Source organism: Oncorhynchus mykiss, chromosome 10 (genome assembly GCF_057628025.1).
Source record: "Oncorhynchus mykiss isolate SJ-2025 chromosome 10, ASM5762802v1, whole genome shotgun sequence".
NCBI classification, from domain to species: Eukaryota; Metazoa; Chordata; class Actinopteri; order Salmoniformes; family Salmonidae; genus Oncorhynchus; species Oncorhynchus mykiss.
Window position 1 is genome coordinate 58,602,698 of NC_143031.1, and position 26,129 is coordinate 58,628,826.

Below are 26,129 nucleotides of genomic sequence, written 5' to 3' on the forward strand. Positions count from 1 at the left end.
CTTAGTGAAACTACACTGTACAAGCAGAACGTCTCAAAACAGCACGGTGGTCATTATGATCAAACAGTTCTATTTTTATTTCATCAGACCAGAGGACAGTTCTCCCAAAATAATGATCTTTGCCCCCATGTGCAGTTGCAAACGGCAGTCTGGCTTTTTTTTATGGCAGTTTGGGAGCAGTGGCTTCTTCCTTGATGAGCGGCCTTTCAGGTTATGTCGATATACGACTCGTTTTACTGTGGATATAGATACTTTTGTACCTGTTTCCTCCAGCATCTTCACAAGGTCCTTTGCTGTTGTTCTGGGATTGATTTGCACTTTTCGATCCACAGTACGTTCTCTAGGAGACAGAACGTGTCTCCTCCCTGAGCGGTATGACGGCTGCTGGTCCCATGGTGTTTATACTTGCGTACTATTGTTTGTACAGATGAATGAGGTACCTTCAGGCGTTTGGAAATTGCTCAAAAGGATGAACCAGACTTGTGGAGGTCTACAATTGTTTTTCTGAGGTCTTGGCTGATTTCTTTTTATTTTCCCATGATGTCAAGAAAAGAGGCACTGAGTTTGAAGGTAGGCCTTGAAATACATCCACAGGTACACCTCCAATTGACGCAAATGATGTCAGTTAGCCTATCAGAAGCTTCTAATGCCATGGCTGTCATTTTATGGAATTTTTCAAGCTGTTTAAAGGCACAGTCAACTTAGTGTATGTAAACTTCACTGTGATATAGTGAATGATAAGTGAAGTAATCTGTCTGTAAACAATTGTTGGAAAAATGACATGTGTCATGCACAAAGTAGATGTCCTAACCGACTTGCCAAAACTATAGTTTGTTAACAAGAAATTTGTGGAGTGGTTAAAAACAAGTTTTAATGACTCCAACCTAAGTGTATGTAAACTTCCACCATCAACTGTAGAAGCTGTTTTTCAGTCTCTCGTTCACAGCTTTGATGCACCAATACTGTCTCAATCTTCTAGATGGTAGCAAGGTGAACATGCTTTGGCTCGGGTGACTGAGGTACTTGATATAATCGCCTCAACCTTCCTGTGAAAGTGGGTGCTGTACAGTTGGGCAGGCAGTAAACTGAGATATGGTGTTTGTATGTAAACTCGATGTAAGTATTTTAATACACAGAAATTATGTGTTAAACCTACATATTGGAATTGTTAAAAGAGTGTTGTAAAAACATTTTTTTGGGGGGGGGGTTCAGTGCATGTAAAAGGCAGCATCAAAACACAATAACACAATCAATGATTTAGAAATGCAAATGGTTAAAGCATAATATTTATTGATTTTAAGGGCCCATTGAGAATATTTTTTGTAGAATTCCACCTTTATTTTTTCTATGCTTTATTAAGACAGATTGGAAACAGGAGGGGCAGTAAGATGGTAAGTATTGAGACCCATTCCCTTCTTCCACATTTTGTTACGTTACAGCCTACACATAATACCGCATAATGACAACGAAAAACAGAAATACATGACTTACATCAGTAATCAGACCCTTTGCTATGAGACTCGAAATTGAGCTCATGTGCATCCTGTTTCCATTGATCATCCATGAGATGTTTGGACAACTTGATAGGAGTTGTTGGAATTGTCCGTAGAGCTCAGAGTCAGGATTGTGTTGAGCCACAGATCTGGGGGAAGGTACCAAAAAAATGTCTGCAGCATTGAAGGTTCCCAAGAACACAGCGGCCTCCATCATTCTTAAATGGAAGAAGTTTAGAACCACCAAGACTCTTCCTAGAGCTGGCCTCTCGGCCAAACTGAGCAATCGGGGGAGAAGGGCCTTGATCACTCTGACAGAGCTCCAGAGTTCCTCTGTGGAGATGGAAGAACCTTCCAGAAGGACAACCACCTCTGCAGCACTCCACCAATCAGGCCTTTATGGTAGAGTGGCGAGACGGAAGCCACTCCTCAGTAAAAGGCACATGACAGCCTAAAGGACTCTCAGACCACAAGAAACAAGATTATCTGGTGTGATGAAACCAAGATTGAACTCTTTGGCCTGAATTGTGGAAATTGGATGTTCAGTAAATTGTTATGGGTAGTGCAAGTGTATTGCCTAATGTGAAAGCTGAGTAATGTACTGGATTTTACAGTACTGTAACATACTACATTCAAAGGGCAATTTTGAAACATGTATCATATTTTTTTTTGCTATTGGATTAATTGGTTGTTAAAATAACTAAACACAATATCTGCCAATTAATTTCCAGCAATATTGCCACTGTCTGTCTGTGTGATGCTCGCGTTTGTCTATCACTCCGTGTGAAGCCAGTTGACGTGATAACCATCTATTGGGTTGACAGAAATACTTTCTTTCCGCAAAACCTTCTCATGTTATAGATGCTCTATGCAGAAATCACTCGTTCCATTTCCTGGTTGTTTATGTGACAAAACAAGCAACTATAGTGTAGAGAATCATTGTACCATCTAAACCGCTGTGGAATATCTTTTCCATAACGAAACATATTGTGTTTTCCTCTGTTTGAAGCTGTTGTACAAAACCAAAAGTAAAATACACAAAAGCAAAACTCAAACACGACAAGCATAGAAATAGTGCACATAGAACATACGTACCGCTTCTTAGACTTGCTCTCAATAAGAATGACGGATCAACATATTTCAGCAAAAATAAATTATCCATCATAATAAATGAAACAAGCTAATTAAGAGAGACAAGTTAGGCCAGAACAACATTTTGCGAAGAGCGATAAGAAGAGTAAAAAAACACTCAAGATCAAATGGCAAATCAAGATCTACATAAAAAAAGTACATCTATGGACCTTTTATTATTAAATCTATGGACCTAAAGTAGTCTAACAGTCATAGCTGCCAAGGAGTAGGTGGCTTTATCTCAAACGCCTGCTCTTTTATGTACTATACAAAGCTGCAAGCTAAACAACGAGCAGCTATAAAATATACAGGGGAGGGACCTACATTTAAACAACAGAACAGTCATTTCTGAAAAGAAGCTTTGGTTCAGCAGTAGCTGAACACCAAGGGTGCCACATTCCCCACCCACATTCTGAAATAGCATTTTTGTCCCCCCCAGTTTTATCATTGGAATGTGATACAAAACGAGGCAATGGTGTGCTTTAGGGCTTTAGCGCCTCCGAGTGGGCGGGTAGGCTGTTTGGAGTTTTTATCCGATAGGATAAAAAGTTATGTCCCCCCCTATTCCAAAACCAAAGTTGCGCCCAGTATTAAAATATATGTTCCATTTGTTTTAACCTATACATTGGGATTTGGGACAAAAGGCATCTGAAAATAAGGATTATCCTGATCCTACTACTAACTCAATAGTTATTGAATTGGTCCGTATCAGTGGATGCCATCGAGGTCTCTATTTGACAGGTCTGTGAGAATGACCTACAAAGAAACACTGAACTTATATCAGCGCAACAGTTGCAGGGGAATTTTCTCCCATAACAACTGTGCCTCTAAAAGTTTTTTTTACTTTCATTTTGTTTAAATGTCCTCTTCATGAGTTATCATGTTGGCTTCTCAGTGACTTCCAGTTTTGTTCCGTCATGCTGTGTCAACATCCCCGCTGGCAGCCATGCGATGTAACTGGAGTGAATCATAAACGGATACCATTGCAGAGTTGTCTCTACGCGACTCCAGTTCTGGTATATCTCTTCGCTCCTCCTAGACAGGGAGAGGGAGGTAGGGAGGGAAGGAAGGAATGAGAGGGACAGGGAAAAAGGGACAGGGAAAGAGGGGCAGAGAAAGTGGGTAGGAAAGCACCAACAAAAAAAAAGAATAATATGTTTCATCATTAGATACTTTGTGCCAGAGGAAAGAAACAAGACACATCTGACGCTCTCTTGTCTACTTTCATTGTTCTGCAGTAGGGAACTCAACTGTCATCACAACACATCTAGGATATTTCCTAAAACAATTGGGAGGAACCACAAAGCCTAACTTTAAAAGACTTTGCACATGCTCTAAAAGACTATATGAAGATCGAAGGCATTACTATATACCATATGTGCTGTGTGACATGTCATTGTGCAACCCAACCATATCATATGGGCAAAACTGCTTGCAATGACATCAGGCCTGGTATCAAACTCAGGTGGTCTGTGCAACGCAAGCCTTAAAAAATCGCCTTGGACAATATGACAGGATCATTCAGTCTTTCAGGCCTACAGATAGAAGATGTTTGCATTGTGTTAAAGCTTACAGTTGTAGCCCTGAGGGCTGCAAAAGCTGGTTTATTGTCTATCAGCCTGTAGCATTATTACTAACCTGGTTATCTGTTTGTTTTATGTAAGTAATCGTTGCATACTCATTGTCAACTTGCACTCCTTCGGATGAATCTATGAAGACAAATAAAGTCAATTAGATATAAGGCTAACTGACAGAGACGTACAGACGCTCATCTCCTGAACAGGTTCTGTAAACCCTCACGGCTACTGCTACGATGGGTACCTGTCTCTCTGCTGGCGGTCTTTTTGGCACCATAGAAGCCAATCTTTAAAGTAATGATTGTCAGAGTGTGTTTGTGTGTGTGCCTTCTGCTTTTTCAACATTTAGAGAGGTGTATCAGGAAGGTCTGAGATGATAATAATACTGTCTGACCGAGCAGAGGAAGTGTGCCACTTTATTTGACCTGCATCCCGTGTTCAAGTAAACAGTTCCTACTTTTTCCAAAATACTATTCTTGATAATAAAAAAAGGCAGATGATGACATGTTTTGACTGACCTCAGACCTCTAAAAGATGAATACCTGCCTTGTGAGTGTTCATTTCCCCTCTTCTTTCGATTGATTGCAAGTCCAACCAGTCCCGAGGCAACCACAACGCAGAATACAGCAATAATAAGCATACCCCGTGTCCTCTCATTCATGTCTGAAATAAATAAAAGCAAGGAAACGATTTGTGTAAAGTGTGTTTTAAATGGGCTGAACTAATAGTTCCACTTAATTATTTTGGTAGTTGCTATTTTCTGGATGGCTTTAATTCAGAATTGATACTCTTACCTGTCTCCTTGGGATGACCATCTTCACTGCAACATTTTGGGACAAGAACTGTCTCATTGCTGACAGGGTTGGAAGCCACACAGCTGTGGGTGGAATTGTAGTTCTTTCCCTCTACCTCCAAACGGAGAGATAGATCGGTGGTGAGATCAGGACTGCTGGTTTGGTTTAGTATATCCTCTCCCCTGTACAAGGTCAAGGTCACCTCTTTTTCATTGTCAACAAAACACACCACACTACAGGAGCTGCTGTCACACTCTCTCACCTGAGGTTTGGAAACAACATCTGGAAGACAAATAGCAAATACATTGAAGGAATGGAACTTATATTGAATGTTTTTGTAATATAGCACACATACACACACACACACACACACACACACACACACACACACACACACACACACACACACACACACACACACACACACACACACACACACACACACACACACACACACACACACACACACACACACACTTACAGTAAAGAATGAGGTTAAATTTAGGTATCCTCTTCTCTCCATCTTTATTCTCCACAGAATAAACCCCAGCATCTTCTATCTGTAGGTCTGACAGACTGAATAATCCTGTCACATTGTCCCAGTGAAGGCGATTTTTAAATCTCTCATCTGAATCTATATGGCTTTGTCCATTGATCACAGTTGCAGTAGTGTCTTCTCCATACCTTACATATCCAGTTTTAAACACTCTCTCTGGAAAAGATAAAGACTTTCCCACGATGCCTTTCACCTCCTGAGTCTCAGAGTTGACTGTTTGCTGGGAAGCACAGAGAGCTGTGGACAGAGAGAGACTCGATATCAACACAATAGCAGTATTCCAGGAGGTCTGCTTAACAGTCACACACTAAATCTCACAATACCTGGATAAGTGTTTAACATGTCATTAACCGCATCCATATGATATTGCAATCTGATTTCAGAAGATAACAATGGCATTCAATCATTAGTAGATTTGTGCAGCACGTCTACAATGTAGTAGCCTGGAACAACACTATTGACTTGAGTATCACAGGTCTTCTTAGCAAATAACAGGTCTGATGTGATGGTGAAGGTCAGGAAACAAAGTTTTAGGACTGGTAGTTTAATATTTTGTCTGTAGTTGAGTTTACATACATTCTCTGAGCAAGGGAAAATCTTTCACCAATTGATTGTTTTCTTTTCCTCCAAAATAAAAAATTGAAGTATCATTGAAAAGCAAATGATAGAGGGATATTCAACAAATTTCCACTAGCTAAACAGGTGAGGCTCAAAACTGTGCCTCACCTGCCCTGAATGACGGGCAGCCAGTGTTCATGCCACGAGAGGTGCTGGATCCTGGAAAATAGGTTTCGGAATGAAACAGTCCGAAACTGAGAGGTGCCGGATCCTGTTCTCAAATGAAGCACTGGTTTCATTGTCACATCCTCTGAAGAGACATAGGCTTACTGCATGTGGTTAGGTTAGGTTACCCAGGTTATTAGCTCAATGTACATAATGTATTTGTCCTTCTATAGTGAACTGTATAAATTGTATGTACAGTGTGGTCGGGAATTATTGGATCACATGATAAAGATGAGCAAAAAAAAAACTATATACTGAACTATATTGTATACTCCAAAAATTTAAAAATATATTATTTTGTTTAACAAGTAATACAAAAAATCAAAAAAAAAATGGGGGTCACGATAATTGTATTTCCTGTTTTTAATACTCCAGCAAGGATAACGACACTGAGCCTTTTTATAAAATGTTTTATGAGATTGGAGAACACATTGGGAGGGATCTTAGACCATTCAAAAACAAATCAAGAGGTGGTTCTTTAATGGAGGAAAACTTAAATCGTTTTTACTAAACTTCTATCAGCATGTTAAATGTGCAACCAGAGGGGAAAAAACTCTGGACCACCTCTACTCCACACACAGAGACACATACAAATCTCTCCCTCGCCCTCCATTAGGTAAATCTGACCATAATTCTATCCTCCCGATTCCTGCTTACAAGCAAAATGTAAAGCAGGATGCACCAGTGTCTAGATTAATAAAAAAGTGGTCAGATGAAGCAGATGCTAAGCTACAGGACTGTTATGCTAGCAGAGACTGGAATATGTTCCGGGATTCTTCCGATGGCATTGAGGAGTACACCACATCAGTCACTGGCTTCATCAATAAGTGCATCGATGACGTTGTCCCCACATTGACCCTACGTACCCCAACCAGAAGCCATGGATTACAGGCAACATCCATACTGAGCTAAAGGCTAGAGCTGCAGCTTTCAAGGAGCATAAAGTCATTTATAAACTTATAAGAAATCCCGCTATGCCCTCCGACAAAACCATCAAACCGTTAAAGCGTCAATACAGGACTAAGATCGAATCATACTACACTATACTAGCTCTGACGCTCGTCGGATGTGGCAGGGCTTGCAAACTTTCAAAGACTACAAAGGGAAGCACAGCCGAGAGCTGCCCAGTGACGCGAGCCTACCAGACGAGCTAAACTACTTCTATGCCCGTTTCGAGGCAAATAACACTGAAACATGCATGAGAGCACCAGCTGTTCTGGAAGACTGTGTGATCATGCTCTCCGCAGCCGATGTGAGTAAGACCTTGAAACAGGTCAACATTCACCGGCCCGCAGGGCCAGACGGATTACCAGGACGTGTACTGCGCTGACCAACTTCAGAGGGAGCAAACAGCTCCCTCTGAAGCTGGATCCTGGACTTCCTGATGGGCCGGCCCTAGGTGATAAGGGTAGGTAACAACACATCCGCACGCTGATCCTCAACACAGGGGCCCCTCAAGGGTGCATGCTCAGTCCCCTTCTGTACTCCCTGTTCACTCATGACATCACGGCCAGGCACGACTCCAACACCATCATTAAGTTTGCAGATGACACAAAAGTGGTAGGTCTGATCACCGACAACGACCAGACAGTCTATAGGGAGGAGGTCAGAGACCTGGCCGTGTGGTGCCAGGACAACAACCTCTCCCTCAACGTAATCAAGACAAAGGAGATGATTGTGGACTTCAGGAAAAAGAGGACTGAGCATGCCCCCATTTTCATCAATGGGGCTGCAGTGGTTGAGAGCTACAAGTTCCTTAGTGTCCACCTCACCAACAAACTAACATGGTCCAAGCACACCAAGACATTCATGAAGAGGGCATGACAAAACCTATTCCTCCTCAGGTGACTGAAAAGACTTAGCATGAGTCCTCAGATCTTCAAAAGGTTTTACAGCTGCACCACTGGTTGCATCACTGCCTGGTATGTCAATTGCTCGGCCTCCAACCGCAAGGCACTACAGAGGGTGGATGCTAACGGCCCAGTACATCACTGGGTCCAAGCTTCCTGCCATTCAGGACTTGTAAACCAGGCGGTGTCAGAGGAAGGCCCTAAAAATTATCAAAGACTCCAGCCACCCTAGTCATAGACTGTTCTTTCTGCTACCACATGGCAAGCAGTACCCAGAGCGCCAAGTCTCGGTCAAAGAGGCTCCTCCTTCTAAACACCTTCTACCCCCAAGCCATAAGAATGCTGAACATCTAATCAAACGGCTACAAGACCATTTGCATAACCCCCCCCCCCCCCCCCCCCCGCTACACTCTGTTGTTATCATCTATGCATAGTCACTTTAATATCCCTACCTACATGTACATATAACCGGTGTCCCAGCACATAGACTCTTTACCGGTACCCCTCTGTATATAGTCTTGCTATTGTTTTTTACTACTGTTTTTAATTACTTGCTACTTTTATTTCTTATTCTTATCCATATTTTTTTAAACTACATTGTTTTTTAGGGGCTCATAAGTAAGCAATTCACTGTAAGGTTGTATTCGGCGCATGTGACTAAATACAATTTGATTTGATTTTGATTGACTTTTTTTTTTTTACAGTTTGTAGGATCCATGTTGGCCTATAGGTGTCTTTGGAAGTTAAAATTTTACACAGAAAAAAGGAGGACTGTTCTGCATGGGTGTGTAGGCCTGAGAGTGTAACTGTACAGTGCTTTTGTGAAACATTGTTTTCACATTTTCTAAGCGAATGAGATATGCAAATTGGTAAAGATTAACATGATCTTCATCATCACCGATTTGCATACTAAGGGAGCCTCCAGCGTACATACTCCAGGCACATGATAATAAAGTATGCATACGGTATAAGCCTAATATCTTTCTATGTTTGTGTCTCACCCACACAAACTCACATACCAAACATAATTTCATCTAAAATGGTTTAGGATCCTATTCACTAGAATTTTCCACTAGAATGTAATTGACTTGAAATGATTAACACTTACCTAAAGCTTCCACTCCATATGACTTGCAAGAGAGTAAGCACCAATTTCTCAAATTCTAAACATTTTATTTGAACATCCTTAATGTGGATAATGTTTTTGAGGCCCAAAGACTATTTTACATGGAAAACAAGATGACTTTATTTATTTGCAAAAATGTTTAAAAAAAAGTTTTTTTGCTTTGTCATTATAGGGCATTGTGTGTAGATTGATGACGGGGGAAATCATACATTTTAGAATAGGGCTTATGAAATTACGATATTATGTTTTAATAATGTTCACGTATCGAATGGTTGTAATTGATTTCGGAATGTCCAAAATTGTCATTTGGGGTATCAGGTTGATTGTGGAGGTTTACACTGCTAAATGTATAGTAATTTAGACTAAGAATGCGTTGAGTTACTGATCTGTAATTATGATCATGATTAGGAAGTTAAAATTAGAATTGTGGATAATTACACTGTATGTTAAATGTACATTCTGCCAGAGTCGGTGTGCATTAAGTTGAGGGGTTTGTCTTTAAGTGATAGCTTAATTGATGTGAAACACTAAGCATTGTCATTCTAAATTTGGGTTGAATAATGAATTGGGGTTTAATTATGATTTGTAACTAAATTATATTATTTTAACTGACTGATTGATTTGAGTAAGATAAGAGTATGTTAACAACCTTATGAGCGGAGCAATCAATGTATAATGAATTGATTGTTTTGATTGTTGTTATGTTAATGCACTCCTGACTATGGGATAATGTTCACACCAGTTCAACGATACGAAATAACAGGGGAAATGTGCCAGAGTTCGGATAAAACACTCCAAACCAAATTGTTGTGAAAGCCCCATAAGATTTGAAAAAGCTATGCCTCCCCTGGACAGGCAATGTGAGCCTAAACACAGTGAGCCTGTGAGCTCTGTGAGTTAATGTCAAATGACTAGCTACAGTCTCAGTCTCAGAGAATTATAAAAGGTTGTCTGCCTGTTGTTTCCAAAAGATTGTTCATCTCTCATCTAAATTAGTTCATGAATCAATAAAGTATTGGCATACTCTGTAGTTGGTGTATAGATCACAAACTTTTATAGCCTACACCTCTTTCATCCAATGAAAGAGCTCTTTTTTAGAAACTAGTCTCTGTCTGTATCTATCCCTTAATGTAAATATTCCCATTCGGTCTGTGCTACACACACTACAGCCCTAGTCTTGGCGCCCTTGTCAAGAAACACAACAAGCGTACAAACGTATGATAGATCAAAAGTTACCAATTAAAACATTGAACACTTTATGTTAGTGACGCAAATCAGTAACAACAAAAGAAACATACCATCAATTACGAAACATAGCAGCATGAACATCAGTCTGGCAAGCCTTCTCCATCTGAACAAATGGTTCATTGCTCTAAAGCTCGAGCTGTTCAGATGTGTGCAAGATGGGATCTTGTCCTGGTACAGAGGAAAGAATAGACTCAACCAGACCAGCAGCTCTCTGGGGTGTATTCATTACACCGATTCTGTTACTTAAAATGTAAGCAAACGGAACAGGTAGGGGACCTACCTGACATTGTCCAATAGAAACTCTAGTTCTAGTTGCAACAGTTTGGATTCATGATTACACATCTAATATCATTACCAACCTGTCTCTCCCTCTGGAGGTAGAGAGAGGAGATTACAACTCCATCTACAGTGGTGCAGCTGTCAACCCTGTCAGTAATCACATCATCACCTTCAACATCAGAACACCCTGTGGAGACGGAGGCCTTGGAGAAGACGCATGTGTGAGAAATCATATAATCCATTATTGCCATCAGCTCTGAGCTCATTACACATATAATGCCCATCCCTCTTGAGATAGACCGGTTAGTAGACTTGTTGTGTAGCGACGAACCAAAGTGTATGTTGTTAAAGCGCACCTTCTAGTGGAGAAAATAGAGAATTCCACTGTGAATGGTTTGCACTTTGAATGATCTTGCATGGTAGACTGTGAGGTATGAACACTGAGTGCACAAAACGTGAGGAATAACTGCTCTTTCCATGGCATAGACTGACCAGGTGAATCCAGGTGAAAGCTATAATACCTCATTGAGGTCACTGTTAATCCAATTCAATCAGTGTAGATGTAGGGGAGGATATATTTGAGTGTGTCAAGTACCAGCATGCTGCTAGGTTTTCACACTCAACAGTTTCACGGTCTGTATCAAGAATGGTCCACCCCCCCAAAGGACAGCATCCCTGTGGAACTCTTTCGACACCTTGTAGAGTCCATACCTCGGCCAATTGAGGCTCTTCTGAGAGAAACCGTGGGCGCAATCCTCAATATTAGGAAGGTGTTCCTAATGTTTTGTTAATTAAATTATTCATACCAATTGATTTATTCCACATTTTACAGCCTAAATTCAAAATAGATTAAATATATGTTTTTCCTTCACCTATCTACACACAATACCTCATAATAACAAAGTGAAAATATGTTTTTAGAATGTTTGCACATTTATTGAAAATGAAATACAGAAATATCTCAAATATCTACATAAGTCTTCACACCCCCGAGTCAATACCTTGTAGAAGCATATTCGGCAGCAATTACAGCTGTGTCTTCTTGGTAAGTCTCTAAGAGCTTTGCAACCCTGGATTGTACAATATTTGCACATTGTTCTTATTATTCAAGGTCTGTCAAGTTAGTTGTTGATCATTGCTAGAAAGCCTTTTTCAAGTCTTGACATAGATTTTCAAAACGATTTAAGTCAAAACTGTAGCTAGGCCACTCAGGAACATTCAATGTCGTCTTGGTGAGTAACTCCAGTGTATATTTCGCCTTTTGTTTTAGGTTGGTGTCTTGCTGAAAGGTGAATTCGTCTCCCAGTCTTTTGGATAGCAGACCGAACCAGTATTTAGCCTTTGCTTAGCTCTATTTCATGTATTTGTATCTGAAAAAACTCCCAAGTCCTTGCCAATGACAAGCATACCCATAACATGATGCAGCCACCACCATGCTTGAAAAACTGAATAGCGGTACTCAGTGATGTGTTGGATTTGCCCCAAACATAACGTTTTGTATTCAGGAAATTAAGTTACATTTTTGCCACATTTTCTTTGCAGTTTTCCTTATTGCAAACAGGATCCATGTTTTGGAATATTTTTATTCTGTACTGGCTTCCTTCCTTCTTTTTGCTCTGTCATTTAGGTTAGTATTGTTGATTTAACTACAATGTTGTTGATCCATCCCCAGTTGTATCCTATCACAGCCATTAAACTCTGTAACTGTTTTTATGTCACCATTGGCCTCATGTTGAAATCCCTGAGCGGTTTCCTTCCTCTCCGGCAACTGAGTTAGGAGGGACACCTGCATCTTTGCAGTGCCTGGGTGTATTGATATCTTCACCATGCTCAAAGAGATATTCAATGTTTGTTTTTGATATTTTTTACCCATGTACTAATAGGTGGTCTTCTTTCCAAGGCATTGGAAAACCTCCCTGGTCTTTGTTTTTGAATCTGTGTTTGAAATTCACTGCTCAACTGAGGGACCTTTTACATAATTGTATGTGTGAGGTATAGAGATGAGGTCGTCATTCAAAAACCATGTTACACTCTACTATTGTACACAGAGTGAGTCCATGCAACTTATTATGTGACTTGTTAAAGCACATTTATAATCCTGGATTTATTTAGGCTTGCAATAACGAAGGAGTTGAATAGTTATTTTAAGACGTTTTAGCTTTTCATTTTTTATTAATTTGTGCACATTTCTAAAAACTAAAGTCGACTTTGATATTGTGGGATATTGTGTGTTGGCCAGTGACACTTATCATTTTCAAATTCAGGCTGTAACACGAACACATTTTGAACACGTCAAGGGGTGTGAATACTTTCTGAAGACACTGTGTATACAGTATATATAGGACTACGGTTTAATTGAAGTTTTGGTTCTGAAAACACTGTATGTCAAGTTTTGTATTTGTTTTTCCCCACACAACAAAGACGAGAGGCATGGAGGAAGTTACTATCCTGTTATCCCAGCAGCAGCCCTGGTGGTGTTCCCAGACATCTTTGCAGTGTCATTCACCTTAGGGTGAGGCTAACATAGATAAGATGAATGTACTGTAACACAGTTCACTTATCCTTTACGTGTCCTTCATAGACAGCTATTTCTGTCTAACCTATTCTGTGTGCAATCAATTTCTCACTTCATATTATCCAGAGAATCTTTGAAAGTTGAGTGATGGTGGATGACCAAGTCTATGAAAAGCAGAGAGCAAAATTAGTGAGAGAAAGTAGGTTGGTTGAAATTGGAAACCGGTGGGATAGTGACACAACGCTGCCTGGAAGAGTCTTTGGAATCTCCCTGATTTAACCCTTTTCAATGTTTACCAAAAGAAAAATGATTACAATTAATTCATTTTTTTCAACCTGAGACTCATTGGCCTTGGCTCATTTTCTGTGAAGAACATGTAAAATAACACATTTGCACACTGTGCCCCCCCCTTCACATTTATATTATATATGTGGTGTTAGGGGTCACTGGACCTGAGGGTAATACAAGTGTGGAAAAATGTGTGTAGGTAAAAACAAGTAAAAATTAAACAAAAAGGTTTGCTGTGTGCCCTCACTCTGTCTTCCTCCTCCCTGGGCCTGCTGTTTCAACATAGCAGCAAGAACCTGTCTGTCTGTCACGACTTCCGCCCAAGTCGGTCCCTCTCCTTGTTGGGGCGGCGTTCGGCGGTCGACGTCACCGGTCTTCTAGCCATCGCCGCTCCACCTTTCATTTTCCATATTTTTTTGTTTTTTGTTTTTGTCTCCTCATAATTACTATCTGTCTTTAGCCCTCTGTTCCCTCCATGTCTGTGTGGGGTATTGTTTATTGTCGAAGTTGGCACGCTACCGGCTGGTTAGCGCCAGGTTTTATTTGTACCCGTGATTTGTGGCAGCCGGTACTTTGTACTTTGTTGTGGTACTTTGTGCTGCCTCAATTGTTTTGGGCATTTGTTTTTGTGATGCGGTTGAGTTCTGGTCTTACAAGTACCTCAGTAAAGTGCTTCTTGTTCACTCATCTCTGCTCTCCTGCACCTGACTTCCATGCACCAGCTACACCCACCTTTGACACTGTCTCCCTGCCTGCCTCCCTGTCTCCCGCTTTTCTCGCACTCTTTACCCTTTGTAGTGTGTGAAACTAAATGATGTCCTGCGGGAACCTGCACAATGTTAATACAATACATTATTCCGATACTACAATTTTCAATGTATCGAAATAATGTATTTTCCCACACTCTACCCCAGACAGGTGCAAATTGGGGCAGGGACACAACAAATAAATAGCTTTGCATGTTGTGGCTCCTTACCACAATCAATCACTATGGCAAAAATAATCTCTGCTTAGAGAAATACTTTTTGCAGAGAGAGAAGCTAGTGTGGATGGAGTATTCCATTTTGGAAGATGAAGAATTTTCACGACTCTGTCAATTCTGACCCTTAATCTGACAGTGTGTTGGAAGAAGAGGATGAGATCGACCCTCAGCCAGCCCCAGGACCAGCCCGTTAGCAGCCAGCTCATCAGCAGCCTGCAGGAGGAGAAATATGAATGTTAAAAAATGGTGAGTTTGAATGGTCTTCTTGCCCAAGGTATGAGCCACCCCGCATGGCTGCCAATGTGATAAGGATGCAACCAGGGCCGACGCGGATGGTGGTTACTCATGTCCAAGACAGAAAGTCTTCTTTTGGACTGTTCATCCCAGACAACATTATTCTGGACTGCACTAATTTGGAGGGAAGGTATGTTTTTGGAGAGAGATGGAAGGAGATGGACCAAACTCATTTACATGCACACCTTTGGGTTCTTATTCTTCCTGGTGTTTTCAGATCCAATGTGGAATTGTTTTATTTTTTTATTTCACCTTTACTTAACCAGGTAGGTAAGTTGAGAACAAGTTCTCATTTACAACTGCGACCTGGCCAAGATAAAGCAAAGCAGTTCGACACGTACAACAACACAGAGTTAAACATGGAGTAAAACAAACATGCAGTCAATAATACAGTAGAAAAATAAGTCTACATACAATGTGAGCAAATGAGGTGAGATAAGGGAGGTAAAGGCAAAAAAAAGGCCATGGTGGCGAAGTAAATACAATATAGCAAGCAAAACACTGGAATGGTAGATTTGCAGTTGAAGAATGTGTGAAGTAGAGATAGAAATAAGGTGGTGCAAAGGAGCAAAATAAATAAATAAATAGTAGGGGGAGAGGTAGTTGTTTGGGCTAAATTATAGATGGGCTATGTACAGGTGCAATAATCGGTGAGCTGCTCTGACAGTTGGTGCTTAAAGCTAGTGAGGGAGATGTGTTTCCAGTTTCAGAGATTTTTGTAGTTCGTTCCAGTCATTGGCAGCAGAGAACTGGAAGGAGAGGCGGCTAAAGGAATTGGTTTTGGGGGTGACCAGAGATTATATACCTGCTGTAGTGCGTGCTACAGGTGGGTGCTGCTATGGTGACCAGCGAGCTGAGATAAGGGGGGACTCTACCTAGCAGGGTCTTGTAGATGACCTGGAGCCAGTGGGTTGGTGATGAGTATGAAGCGAGGGCCAGCCAACGATTGCGTACAGGTCTCTGTGGTGGGTAGTATATGGGGCTTTGAATCCATTGTGGGATACAGAAACTGACAGATAACTTTTCCGCGCATCAATGTCTCTGGAAAACATCCACATTATTTCCAGGATTATCCGCTTCGATAACCGAGACACCAGACCAGCCTGGTGACAGAAAGACAAGCTAGCTGCAAGCAGGTCAGTGTGGGACAAGTGGATGGACCGCCTTCCCCTGTTTTACAACCCTGGGCCCAACGTTACTGTTGATGAGCAGTTTATGCCATTTAGGGGCCCCTTCAGGCAGTACATACCGTCTAATCCCGCAAAATATGGAGTCAAGATCTGGGTTGCCTGTGATGCTGTTTCATCATATGCCTGGAAGCCAGATGGAGGAACGTGTTGACCTGGACGTGACATAGGGACTCCGTGGCCACAGCATCACATAGGATAACTTTTTTAATTCACACAAGTTGGGGCAGTAGCTCCTCAAGAGGATCCTGATGATGGTAGGAACAGTACAAAAAAACATGCCAGAGCTCCTCAGCTCCTCAGCTGTTGAATACATAGAACAGGCCTATCAATCCCTCTAAGTTTCTGTTCACGGCCGACACGTCCCTACTGTCCTACATACCAAAGAAAGGCAAAAATGTGGTACTCACGAGTACGCTGCATAGGGATGGGAGATTCTGTGGCCAGGAACATAAAAAACATTTTTTTTTTAAACATAAAAAAACAGAAATCATAATGGATTACAATGCCACAAAAGGAGGGGTGGACAATTTAGACAAGCTAGTGACTGGCTACAGTTGAAAAAGAAGAACCCCACGCTGGCCACTTGTGATATTCTTCAACATCTTGGGCATCTCAGCAGACAACTCGTTTGTCATCTGGATGGCGTTGAACCCAGATTGGAACAGAGGAAAGCTCCAGAGGAGACATCTCTTTCTCAAGGAGCTGGGCAAGGTATTGGTAAGATCTCAAACCAGAGGAGGCAACATATCCCAAAGACCCCAGTTTCTGCAGCAATCATGAGGACCATTCAGGAGGAGGATGCTGGTACCCCCATCTGCCCGACCCTCAGAACCAACAACTCCCAACAAATACCTGAAGTAAGTGTGAGTGATGTTGTTGCATGTGTGTGTGTCGGACTCTCCTACCTTGGCCTGCTGTAACTTTATAAGTGAGTGAGTGAGATGTTAGTAAAACTCCTGAACTCAGTTTTTTTTATCATTCTAGATTGCAGCTGGTAGCAACCAGAAGAAGTGCTGTGATGCGTGTGGACCTAAGAAGGACAGGAAGACACAGTACACATGCATCAAATGCAAGAAATACATTTGTAACACACACAGTAAAACTCTCTCCCTCGTGGTGGGTTGGCGCCCCCCCCAAAAAAATAACAAAAACACACACAAAGGTAAAGGCTGGGCTGCAGCTGACAACACAGACATGTGTCTCAGGAATACATTTTGGAAGAGCAGCCAGATTGTGGGAGGGTTGGGGGTCTGTGTGGGGTAACCAGAGATCTGTGTGGGTGTGTTGCTTGGGACAACTCAGCCAGGTTAAACCTAGTAGATTGTACTTGGTAGGGGTGGGTGGGATAACCAAGTTGTGTGGGGGGCTGAAATGTGCCTTGGCAAAGAGCTCATCAACTGCTTTAGCGTTTAAATTAATAATTTACCCTGTCCACAATCAGACATACAGTGCTGAATGTATCATCAACATCAAATCTGCATATAGCTGTACCGGTCTCTGACTCTCTCATTCCCTTCATAAGTTAACCTGGTTGCTTTAGCTCAAGTAAAACTACACTAATAAATGTATACAAATGAGTGAATGTCAACATACTTGGATTCAGTCAACACCACAACACCCCCATATTGTCTGTATGTGTGTGTGTTAGAGAAGTGTACATGCACACTCACGCACGATCGCCATCTATGTCAGCGTGTGGTTATCGCTTATTTGTTCTCTCTGAGGTCAGTACCCTATATGGGTCAGTCGCTGTCATTCTTCTTATAGGGGAGATGTGAGAAATCCCTATGTCTCTGAACAGCTTCTCTCAAGCAAGAGATCTGACACCACAAACCATCCTCTCAGTCCCCTGCACCTAAATTTATCAGACACTGTTATCAAGAGTGACTTACAATAAGTGCATTCAACTAAAGTGGGTAAGATAACCAGACGTCTAGTCAGGGTCTCTAAACTAGACAGGATGTGGTGGGGCTGCAGAGAAACAGAGATGATAGATAATGGGGGCAGGGAGAAATACACCATCTCTGACTGATATCATCAACCACACGGCCAAGGTGACAAGCAGCAAAGTAGAGTAGGGTAGGGCTAATGCCAAATAAAGTTACGTTAATTTTGAGGATATGGTACGTGCTTTATTTGTCTCTTGCAGATGGCGGAGTCTTAGCAAAGATTAGGGACGGCTGCTGTGTGAAACTCCACTGTAAAAGTGTAAAGTCTGAAAACAGCATGGTTGTGTATTGATACCATGGAAAGTACTTCACCTAATCAAAAAGCAGATCAAATCAAACGTTGTTGGTCACATACACATACTTTGGGGATGTTATTGCTGGTGCAGCGAAATGCTAATGTTTCTAGCTCCAAAAGAGCAATACTGTAATACTAGGGCAGCAGATAACCTGGCAGTTTAGAGCACTGGGCCAGTAAACGAAAGGTATAATCTGTCGTTCTGCCCATGAGCAAGGCATCTAACCCTAATTGCTCCAGGGGTATTGGCCGATCCCTGGTCGAAACCCCACTCTCTGAGGGTGTCTCGGGGGGGAGGGAGATATGCAACAAAACACATTTCCATTTCACACCTCACACTTGTACAGGTTACCAACTTGTACATACAGTGTGACATGACTAAAACTGATAGGAGAATTATGTTCTCGTGTTCATTAACCAATTCAATTGTAATTACTCAGTCTGCTGTATCAGGATTTGTAAGATACTGATAGAAATGAAAACAGACGGAGGCCCAGTCTACCACAGTCAAATGTTTATTCACGGGAACGTTCTAAAGTCAAGAATACAAAACAATTCATTTTATATTGACTTCTCACACACAAACAGACGCACACACATACACACAAACATACCCACACACATAAACACAAACATACGCACACATATACGCACACACATAAACACAAACATACGCACACACATACAAACAAACATACGCACACACACATACACACAAACATACGCACACACATACACACAAACATACGCACACACATACACACAAACATACGCACACACATACGCACACACATAAACACAAACATACGCACACACATACACACAAACATACGCACACACACATATACACAAACATACGCACACACATACACACAAACATACGCACACAAATACACACAAACATACGCACACAAATACACACAAACATACGCACACACACATACACACAAACATACGCACACACATAAACACAAACATACGCACACACATACGCACACACATAAACACAAACATACGCACACACATACACACAAACATACGCACACACACATAAACATATGCACACACATACACACAAACATACGCACACAAATACACACAAACATACGCCCACACTGTCTGTCTCACTACCCAGCCGACAGAGATAGTGACCTTGTCCTTGAGACGTACTCCCCGTTCTCTCCCAAATCTCTAGTCAGGTCGGCACCAAGCTCAGACAGTCTGTGTTTAAAATACCATAAAGACATATTGTTTTACCCTAATTCTGACTAGGACTACACATTTATTGATTATGATTTCATACATTATAATCAATTCCATACAATCATGTTTCAGGGCGGAATATTCTAATCATTCAATTAACAGACAATTCTCAACTATCAAAAACTACCCCCTAATTATAACAATACACACAAATCCCCAACATACAAAATAATGGAATTAAGAAATATCAGAACAAGTAATGTCAGAGTCTGGAATATATATATATATATATACAGTGGGGAGAACAAGTATTTGATACACTGCCAATATTGCAGATTTTCCTACTTACAAAGCATGTAGAGGTCTGTCATTTTTATCATAGGTACACTTCAACTGTGAGAGACGGAATCTAAAACAAAAATTCAGAAAATCACATTGTATGATTTTTAAGAAATTAATTAGCATTTTATTGCATGACATAAGTATTTGATACATCAGAAAAGCAGAACTTAATATTTGGTACAGAAACCTTTGTTTGCAATTACAGAGATCATACATTTCCTGTAGTTCTTGACCAGGTTTACACACACTGCAGCAGGGATTTTGGCCCACTCCTCCCTACAGACCTTCTCCAGATCCTTCAGGTTTCGGGGCTATCGCTGGGCAAAACCAACTTTCAGCTCCCTCCAAAGATTTTCTATTGGGTTCAGGTCTGGAGACTGGCTAGGCCACTCCAGGACCCTGAGATGCTTCTTATGGAGCCACTCCTTAGTTGCCCTGGCTGTGTGTTTCGGGTTGTTGTCATTCTGGAAGACAATAACCGTCTTCAATGCTATTACTGAGGGAAGGAGGTTGTTGGCCAAGATCTCGTGATACATGGCCCCATCACCTTCCCCTCAATACAGTGCAGTCCTGTCCCCTTTCCAGAAAAGCATCCCCAAAGAATGATGTTTCCACCTCCATGCTTCACGGTTGGGATGGTGTTCTTGGGGTTGTACTCATCCTTCTTCTTCCTCCAAACATGGCGAGTGGAGTTTAGACCAAAAAGCTTTATTTTTGTCTCATCAGACCACATGACCTCCCATTCCTCCTCTGGATCATCCAGATGGTCATTGGCAAACTTCAGATGGGCCTGGACATGCACTGGCTTGAGCAGGGGGACCTTGCATGCGCTACAGGATTTTAATCCACGACGGCATTGTGTGTCACTAATGGTTTTCTTTGAGACTGTGGTCCCAGCTCTCTTCAGGTCATTGACCAGGTCCTGCCGTGTAGTTCTGGGCTGATCCCTGACCTTCCTCATGATCATTGATGCCCCACGAGGTGAGATCTTGCATGGAGCCCCAGACCGAGGATGATTGACCGTCATCTTGAACTTCTTCAGTTTTCTAAGAATTGCGCCAACAGTTGTTGCCTTCTCACCAAGCTGCTTGCCTATTGTCCTGTAGCCCATCCCAGCCTTATGCAAGTCTACAATTTTATCCCTGATGTCCTTACACAGCTCCCTGGTCTTGGCTATTGTGGAGAGGTTGGAGTCTGTTTGATTGAGTGTGTGGACAGGTGTCTTTTATACAGGTAACAAGTTCAAACAGGTGCAGTTAATACATGTAATGAGTGGAGAACAGGAGGGCTTCTTAAAGAAAGACTAACAGGTCTATGAGAGCTGGAATTCTTACTGTTTGGTAGGTGATCAAATACTTATGTCATGCAATAAAATGCAAATTAATTACTTAAAAATCATACAATGTGATTATCTGGATTTTTGTTTTTAGATTCTGTCTCTAACAGTTGAAGTGTACCTATGATTTTTTTAAAAAACAGACCTCTACATGCTTTGTAAGTAGAAAAACCTGCAAAATCGGCAGTGTATCAAATACTTGTTCTCCCCACTGTATATATATATATATATATATATATATATATATATATATATATATATATATATACGCGCTACAATTAAAATGTTTGAGGTCACTTAGAAATGTCCTTGTTTTTGAAAGAAAATTACATTTTTTGTCCATTAAAATCAAATCAAATTGATCAGAAATGCAGTGTAGACATTGTTAATGTTGTAAATGACTACTGTAGCTGGAAACGGCAGATTTGTTATGGAATATCTACATAGGCCAATTATCAGCAACCATCACTCCTGTGTTCCAGTGGCACGTTATGTTAGCTAATCCAAGTTTATCATTTTAAAAGGCTAATTGATCATTAGAAAACCCTTTTGGAATTATGTTAGCACAGCTGAAAAGTTTTGTACTGATTAAAGAAGCAATAAAACTGGCCTACTGTAGACTAGTGGAGTATCAGGAGCATCAATATTTGTGGGTTCGATTACATGCTCAAAATGGCCAGAAAGAAAGACATTTCTTCTGAAACTCGTCAAGCTATTCTTGTTCTGAGAAATGAAGGCTATTCCATGCGAGAAATTGCCAAGAAATTGCCTCTTCACTGTTGATGTTGAGACTGGTGTTTTACAGGTTTAATGAAGCTGCCATTTTAGGACTTCTGAGGCGTCTGTTTCTCAAACTAGACACTCTGACGAGTTTCAGTAGAAATTCCTTTGTTTCTGGCCATTTTGAGCCTGTAATCGAACCCACAAATGTTGATGCTCCAGATACTCAACTAGTCTACAGCAGGCCATTTTTATTGCTTCTTTAATAAGTACAAAACTTTTCAGCTGTGCTAACATAATTCCAAAAGGGTTTGAACTTATCCTCTGCAGCAGAGGTAACTCTGGGTCTTCCTTTCCTGTGGTGTTCCTCATTAGAGACAGTTTCATCACAGCGCTTGATGATTTTTGCACTTGAAGAAACTTGAAATGTTCTGCATTGATTGACCTTCATGTCTCAAAGTAATGATGGACTGTCGTTTCTCCTTACTTATTTGAGCTGTTCTTGCCATAATATGGACTTGGTCTTTTACCAAATAGGACATTCTTCTGTATACCCCCCCTGCCTTGTCACAACACAACTGATTGGCTCAAACATATTAAGAAGGAAATACATTATTTTAACAAGGCACACCTGTTAATTGAAATGCATTGCAGGTGACTACCTCATGGAGAAGAGAGAATTCCAAGAGTGTGCAAACCTGTCATCAAGGCAAAGGGTGGCTACTTTGAAGAATCTAAAATCTATAAGTTGATATGTTTAAAGCTAAAGCTTTGCTTCTCCTCCTCCTTTTCCCACAGGATGAAGCTAACCCTCTACGTGCACTTGGCGCGGAAAGCCTTGACAAAATTGTCAAAAATGTCCACAACTTTGACCACGTTCAAGGGAAGCCAAACGACACTGAGACGTTCTTAGCAGACATAGAGGATGCCTTGGATGGTTACCCAAACGCTACGGGTCCTGACAGGCTTTACCCGTTGAAGCGAAAGTCGAATAGACACGTGACAAGGTTCATCCATCTTCAACAGCAACACGTGCAAAACGACTACGCAAAATTTGACACGGCTTTAAAAATAGAATTCAGTGGTTCTACGACTCCCAAACACGACAGCTCGCTGGGCTAACACTGTCAAACAAGCTCGGAATGAACACCCACAAGTATACTATCATAGTTTTCGTTCAGCTTACTTTGGCTTGCTCACTGAAACAGGAATGGAAGAGCTATTACTATTTTGTCAAGCATGCATCCCAACTTCATTAACTACTTGGGCCCTACAGCCCACGTTGGCTTGCAAATCTCAGAACTCAGAGAGCTTGCAAGCACAGCTTTTGAGGCAACAAAAATAAGCTGCGCTAAGAGCCCTGACATCTCAGTTTTCAATATTGAACATGAGCACTCACTCCAGTTAGATGGTGCATTATCAGGTACATGTGTTGAGTGTTGAGAGATGAAACACAACAATGGTATCTACCACGAAACTACAATACCAATAACCACTGTGGTCCAAATAATTACAAAGAACGTTGCCACCAAAACAATTACCCAACCCACACAAAATGTCAGGGCACAAGGGTAACAAACAAAGGGTTCAGTGACGATCAAAACGTAGACCGATGCTCTCTAGAAGTTCTGCTGAGAGAATTACAAAATCGCCAAAAATTAGACAAAGAGGAAAAAGATAAGTCGCCATGACTTCGGATTTGCAGAAGAACATTAGCGAGGATGTAAACAATCAAATGACCCCGGCTCTCACTCGAACATCTATGCTCAATCAAGAAACAAGCTCCCGGCACTTGACTATATACTCAGATACAAATGTTGTGACACACAAGCTAAACATCATTGCATTAGCCAATTCCATTCAAACTCCAATAAGTCAATCTGTTTCCACCATGAACACAAATGACCCATCACGCCGTTACGAACAACCACTCCACTTTGTGGGTAATATGATCACAAAACGCAACTCTGAAAGTCGCTACCTGGAAGTAGTCCTAGAAGACTGCTTAATCGGTGATGCGGAATCGACAATGTCGCTCATCTATCAAATATTGTTTATTGATTTCAAAAAGGCTGTGAACCCAGCTAAACTTAGGTTATAAACGGAACGATGCAACACTAAACTTCGAGGTTTCATTCAGACTACCTCTGCCCTCACAATGCGAATCATGCTGAAACTACACTCCCAATAGGTATCGCTTGTTCACCCTGTTGTTGTGACTTTACTTTCATTAATATGATGACTGTTATTTAACTAATCAATTAACTATGTTTAATTTGTTACCCGATTAAATTAATAATTTAACAATGAACTTATTAGGATATGGGGCACCAGGAGAGCAGTTGTTTAAAGAGTTACTCCAGAATTAAGTCTTTACCTATCACATCCATAAAACAGTCAACGTATTAATCATAACCTTGTATCACATCACCATTCTAATCAGTCGTAACAGGTCCGAGATACTGTTGTGAAGAAGTTTAAAGCCGGATTTGGATACAAACAGATTTCCCAAGCTTTAAACATCCCAAGGAGCACTGTGCAAGCGATAATATTGAAATGGAAGGAGTATCAGACCACTGCAAATCTACCAAGACCTGGCCGTCCCTCTAAACTTTCAGCTCATACAAGGAGAAGACTGATCAGAGATGCAGCCAAGAGGCCCATGATCACTCTGGATGAACAGCAGAGATCTACAGCTGAGGTGGGAGACTCTGTCCATAGGACAACAATTAGTCGTATATTGCACAAATCTGGCCTTTATGGAAGAGTGGCAAGAAGAAAGCCATTTCTTAAAGATATCCATAAAAAGTGTCGTTTAAAGTTTGCCACAAGCCACCTGGGAGACACACCAAACATGTGGAAGAAGGTGCTCTGGTCAGATGAAACCAAAATTGAACTTTTTGGCAACAATGCAAAACGTTATGTTTGGCGTAAAAGCAACACAGCTGAACACACCATCCCCACTGTCAAACATGGTGGTGGCAGCATCATGGTTTGGGCCTGCTTTTCTTCAGCAGGGACAGGGAAGATGGTTAAAATTGATGGGAAGATGGATGGAGCCAAATACAGGACCATTCTGGAAGAAAACCTGATGGAGTCTGCAAAAGACCTGAGACTGGGACGGAGATTTGTCTTCCAACAAGACAATGATCCAAAACATAAAGCAAAATCTACAATGGAATGGTTCAAAAATAAACATATCCAGGTGTTAGAATGGCCAAGTCAAAGTCCAGACCTGAATCCAATCGAGAATCTGTGGAAAGAACTGAAAACTGCTGTTCACAAATGCTCTCCATCCAACCTCACTGAGCTCGAGCTGTTTTGCAAGGAGGAATGGGAAAAAATGTCAGTCTCTCAATGTGCAAAACTGATAGAGACATACCCCAAGCGACTTACAGCTGTAATCGCAGCAAAAGGTGGCGCTACAAAGTATTAATTTAAGGGGGCTGAATAATTTTGCACGCCAAATTTTTCAGTTTTTGATTTGTTAAAAAAGTTTGAAATATCCAATAAATGTCGTTCCACTTCATGATTGTGTCCCACTTGTTGTTGATTCTTCACAAAAAAATACAGTTTTATATCTTTATGTTTGAAGCCTGAAATGTGGCAAAAGGTCGCAAAGTTCAAGGGGGCCGAATACTTTCGCAAGGCACTGTATACTTTGCACATGAACCGCCGCCTGTTTGGAGTAAGAAATCATGAATGTATTCATGCTTTAAAGGCCTTCGTTCGCCGTGTATCTCTGTCGGAACCAGGCCTTCTTAGGAAGGGTGTTGTGCCTTTCCGTGGCACGCTTGTAAAGCTCTAATTGTCCAATAGTAGTGATTGTCCAGGATGTGACGTTATCGTCTCTACCTCGTGTTGAGATTTCAGAGTTCGAACCACTTTGGTCATGAGCTGCAGCTCGTCTCCTTTCTGGTCTAAATTTTAATTTCTTTACCAATCCTTTTATCCACTCTGGTCAAAAGGGATGGTTCGGTCAGGCTGACACACTCTCTGACCTCACTCGGGCGTGGCTACTTACTGTGCAAAGTTTATAGGAGACAAATAATCTCTTATGGCTCCTAAAATCACATTCCTAACTTAACAAAAATAATTTCACAATTGTTCATATTTCATACACAAAGTTAAGGATGGAGACTTCGTACATGTGGTGTATATACTTTCAAGTTACAGTA

General features: G+C 41.2%; 1 protein-coding gene across 10 annotated transcripts; it reads right to left on the reverse strand.

Moving 5' to 3' along the window:
* Nucleotides 1-1,273: 1,273 nt before the first annotated feature.
* LOC110533153 (uncharacterized) lies at nt 1,274-14,164 on the reverse strand. 10 transcript variants are annotated; one of them, XR_016483838.1, is made up of 8 exons: nt 10,918-14,164; nt 10,609-10,726; nt 5,477-5,788; nt 5,258-5,277; nt 4,996-5,106; nt 4,748-4,864; nt 4,263-4,333; nt 1,274-3,659 (listed from the first exon to the last, which is right to left on the reverse strand). XR_016483838.1 is itself a non-coding variant. In XM_090187205.1 (8 exons), exons 1-8 carry the CDS (start codon nt 11,119-11,121, stop codon nt 3,540-3,542), a joined length of 870 nt encoding a protein of 289 aa, XP_090043331.1. In that variant the 5' UTR covers nt 11,122-14,164; the 3' UTR covers nt 1,274-3,539. The 10 variants fall into 10 exon arrangements, 7 of the variants coding, with proteins under 7 accessions (XP_090043331.1, XP_036789325.2, XP_036789324.2 ...); XR_016483839.1 differs by having other exon boundaries at nt 4,744-4,864; nt 4,996-5,177; XM_090187205.1 differs by having other exon boundaries at nt 5,680-5,788.
* Nucleotides 14,165-26,129: the final 11,965 nt, after the last annotated feature.